Source organism: Chelonoidis abingdonii, chromosome 3 (assembly GCF_003597395.2).
Source record: "Chelonoidis abingdonii isolate Lonesome George chromosome 3, CheloAbing_2.0, whole genome shotgun sequence".
NCBI lineage: Eukaryota > Metazoa > Chordata > Testudines > Testudinidae > Chelonoidis > Chelonoidis abingdonii.
The window spans coordinates 68288308-68292467 of record NC_133771.1 but is presented as its reverse complement, the minus strand read 5'-3'; the positions used below and the strand labels follow the sequence as shown (position 1 = coordinate 68292467).

At 40.5% G+C, this 4160-nt stretch overlaps 1 protein-coding gene across 1 annotated transcript in view; it reads left to right on the top strand.

The window, feature by feature from the left end:
* Positions 1-4160, top strand: part of CEP162 (centrosomal protein 162) — a 91265-nt gene that overhangs the window by 16863 nt on the left and 70242 nt on the right. The window contains 3 exon segments of the mRNA XM_075063827.1: positions 767-919; positions 1253-1439; positions 2681-2736. Of these exon segments, the coding sequence (XP_074919928.1) occupies positions 767-919; positions 1253-1439; positions 2681-2736 (396 nt within the window).

Genomic DNA, 4160 nt, shown 5'->3' with positions numbered 1-4160 from the left:
TGTTATAGTCCCAGCCTTCGCAAGCTCCTCAGGTAAGGAGTTCCATAGGTTGACTGTGCGCTGTGTGAAGAAGAACTTCCTTTTATTTGTTTTAAACCTACTACCTATTAATTTCATTTGGTGACCCCTAGTTCTTGTATTATGGGAATAAGTAAATAACTTTTCCTTTATCCACTTTCTCTACATCACTCATGATATTATACACCTCTATCATATCCCCCCTTAGTCTCCTCTTTTCCAAGCTGAAGAGGCCTGGCCTCTTTAAAAGGCCTAGCCTTTTAAATAACATAAGTTGCTGCTGAAACAATGAGTGCTATTTAAATCTCTCCCTCTCTAACAAATACAAAGCTACATTTTCTCTGGGCTGCCAACTATATTTACAACTAAATATTATTCTCTTTGTATCCAGAAGTGTTATAATAGACTTCCATGAATGCTCTTGTGAAGAGGTTACAAAATACGATCTATGTATTTCATAACATATGAGGTTAACCTAAGCTGAATCTCCAGCTGGTGTTAAAAACATGACTGTGAAAAATTAAAAAAATTGTAAAGCAGAGAGTAGCTGAGCTAAGCAAGACATACAGAGGGCTGAGTCCCACATCTTAATAGGTGCTAAGGGACACAAACAAGTTGAACATCTTTGCTACTGTGATAAAGTATATAAACTTCACTCATTCTAAAAAGGTAACTGTAAGACTTAACCATGCAGTACAAATTGTCATTTGTAATTAATCTCTGTTGTGTACAAAACTGTCTTTTGTAGGAATGCTAGGGACAAATGGAAGCTTTCTCAAGTCACAAAAGGATTCCCATCCTACTGTGGAGGTGGATGAAGAAGCTCACACAGGAAAATTGCAGCTCCAAAGAAGTGATGGTGTTTCTGTATCCTTAAGTAGAGACAGCCTGGAACCTGATGGTAAGAGGAACCATTTAATCAGGTTATTAGCAAATTGTTGGCCAAGTTATTATGAATGAAGAATATATTTTTCTAAAAATAAACACACTAAGTGGTGAGAATTGGTGAAACTGTTACCTTAAAACATTGTTCTCGGCTCTGATCCTGCAACTGACTCTGCATAGGGGTCTATCCGCATGGAATCAGTTGCAGGATCCTGTACACTATTTAGTATTTTTTTAATACCATTAGCACTGTATGTGGCTGTCTTTTGTTATAATTAAACTTCTATGATTATTCCATGTACTGAGATTGTATTATTGTAATTAGATTATGATATGTTTTTAAACTTAGATTCAGTTGTGGCTTCTGGACCCAATCAAAGTATTTTGGGAGCTGGATTGGATACTTTGGAAGAACAAGAAGAAAAAGAGAGATTTTTTGCTAAACTTGAAAAAGGAGGTTCATATACCATTGATTATTCAAGATTAAACAAAGAACTGGACTCAAATGATTCTGTATTACTAGCAGCATTTGCCTGGTAATGTGTGTGTGAGGACCCTACGCTGAAATTACTGCATTACTTTTAATAAATATATGTATATTATGATGGTGCTTAGAAGCCCAAATCACAGTCAAGGCATCATTGTACTAAGTACTGTATGAATATACAAAACGATGTGGTCATTACTTGGAGGGTGTGATTCCCAGCTCAAGGAGACCTATGGTAGCTGCGATCAAGCTAGCATCCTAAAAAGTGTGATCATGGCCACGTGACTGGTGGGTGGGGCTAGTCATCCAACTACATGCTATGGTCTCGGACGTGTATATAATCAGGATGTTGCCCTCCTGCCAGTTATGCTGCTGCCATCATGCTCTACTTTTAGTGTCCTACTCCGATAAGAGCTAGAATGGGTATGTCTCCTCAAGCTGGGAATTGCACACTCAGCTCAAAGTGCAAACGTACCCCAAAAACCTAGGGCAGACACACATGAGATTAGCAAAAGGAGAGAATGAGGAGAGGGAGGATGAGAGTCATAGTGATAGTTACACAGACTTGTACATAACTTGATAGTTACAAGTTATTTAATTTTTTTCTTAACTATAACATGTACATAAAGATATTGTTAATCCATACTAACCTTCCACTTAGCCATTTTCTTTTGACATATTCCTATAGAAATCACATTAGAAGTGAGGCTTGGGGAGGGATTTGAAGTAGTGACTTCATAGACTAGATCTGGGAGGTCATTCCATGTGTAAGAGGCAGTGTGAAAGCTGTGGGAGAAGTAGAGAAATGGGCAGTCAAGGCTGGCATAATTGGGTTTGCTTAGAGATTGAAGAAGAAACTTCTTAAGATATAAGAGCAGATAAGGAAGGAGAGGGAGAGTTCTGAAAAGCTTTAAAAGTGCGGACAACAACCTTGACTTTGGAGGGAGCCAAGAGAGAAACTCAAAGGGTGGAATATGGCAGTCAGAACAAGAAGCAAAAATAATGATGATGGGCATGTTTGTTTTGAGGACTATGTGGGTGTGGAGGAGGCAGTTGCAGTAAACAAGAGGGAAGAGGCTTGGGAGTGAGAGTTCTAGCTGTGTGGACAGCTGTAACAACACTTACACAAGTAGAATGTAAAATAGAATATCAATGATTAGTTCAAAAGTGTGCACATATTATTACAATTACTAGTATGAGGCAGGAAGAACAGATTAAAAAAAAATCTAAGCTGGTGCTCATAAATGGCAAGGGACACAGTAACATTCTTGCTTTTTTTCCGTCCCCCAGCAATGAACAAAATGTAGAACAAGTGGAAGATGAATCTAAACGTGAAGAGAAATGTGGTAAGCCTTCACACATAATACACATACATTTTCTTGCTTAATTTGTGGAGTGTCTTCTTTTTGGCATTATTTTATACCCAACAGTGTAAACTAAGAATAGAGAAAATTTTACAAAACTGCTGAATAATTAACAAAAGGTGAAGTCCCTGCGCTAGTGTTAATTATAGAAGCTACTGAAGTCATCAGAAAAATGCATGTTGGAATATCTGAGCAGGATCTCCGCATTTCCAATGGACCATGCTTTGAAGACCTGGAAAGGAAAAAATACAATTTAAAAGTTTTTTGTTTGTCCCCTACTCCATATTTCTTTGAGAAGGTGAGCCAGAAAATTTGAGGCTGCTCTCCTTTTGCATTCCAAATACAGGAACTCCTCACTTAAAGTCGTCCTGGTTAACATTGTTTTGATGTTAAGTTGCTGATCAATTAGGTAACATGCTCGTTTAAAGTTGTGAAATGCTCCCTTCTAACCTCGTTTGGCAGCTGCTTGTTTTGTCCACTGCTTGCAGGAAGAGCAACCTGTTGCAGCTAGCTGGTGGGTGGTTGGAACCAGGGCAGACCAGCAGCCCCCCTATCAGCTCCCCACTCTCCTAAGTTCCCTGTGCAGCAGCTGTCCCTCTCCCACTGCCATGGGCTGCTCCTGCCCTCTGCCTTGGAGCTGCTCCCAGAGATTCCTGCTTGCTGTACGGAGGGAGAGGGGGAAGAGGGAGAGCTGATGTCAGGGTGTCTCCTCCACCCCCCAGCTCCTGCACCCTGCTTACCCCATCTTCCATAGAGCAGAGGAGACACGACAGACGAAGGGAGCTTCTAAGCAGTAGCTTTGGGTCTCAGCAAGCTGATTTAATCAACAAGGCAGTGTACTTAAGCCTGGAGTCAGCTACTTAAAGGGGAAATGAGCATTTTTTCTCTCATACACAGAGTGTATGTCTCTGTCTGCCCTCCCTTCTTTCCTGCTGTCTTGTAGAGTGTTGTGAGAATTAACCCTTGAGGGTTCAGCCAATTGCTAGTTCATTTAGCACTAAGGCATTCCCTGTGAAATATCCCACCCTCTGACTCCTCCACCTCAACCAAGCTTCACAATCATCACTGTGTACCAGTATTAAATTGTTTGTTTAAAACTTATAGTGTGTGTGTGTGTGTATATATATATATACACATATATATTGTGATGGGGCAAGGCCAGATGGCTACAGTTAAGTACTGAAGAAAGCAGGGTTACAATGTTAGCCCCAGGGCTAAACCCCAAATCCCTAGTACCCGCTGGTAATCCAAATGGGCAGATATTGCTTTCCAGGTTGACATGCAAATGGCCAAACCTGGAGCCAATTAAGATCCTTTTCTCACCGACAAGGCCAGGTTAAGCAAGAGTAGGCTGCTTAAAATTAGAACAGCCTGCAGCCAATCGGAAGGCTATGGCTAATCAAAGG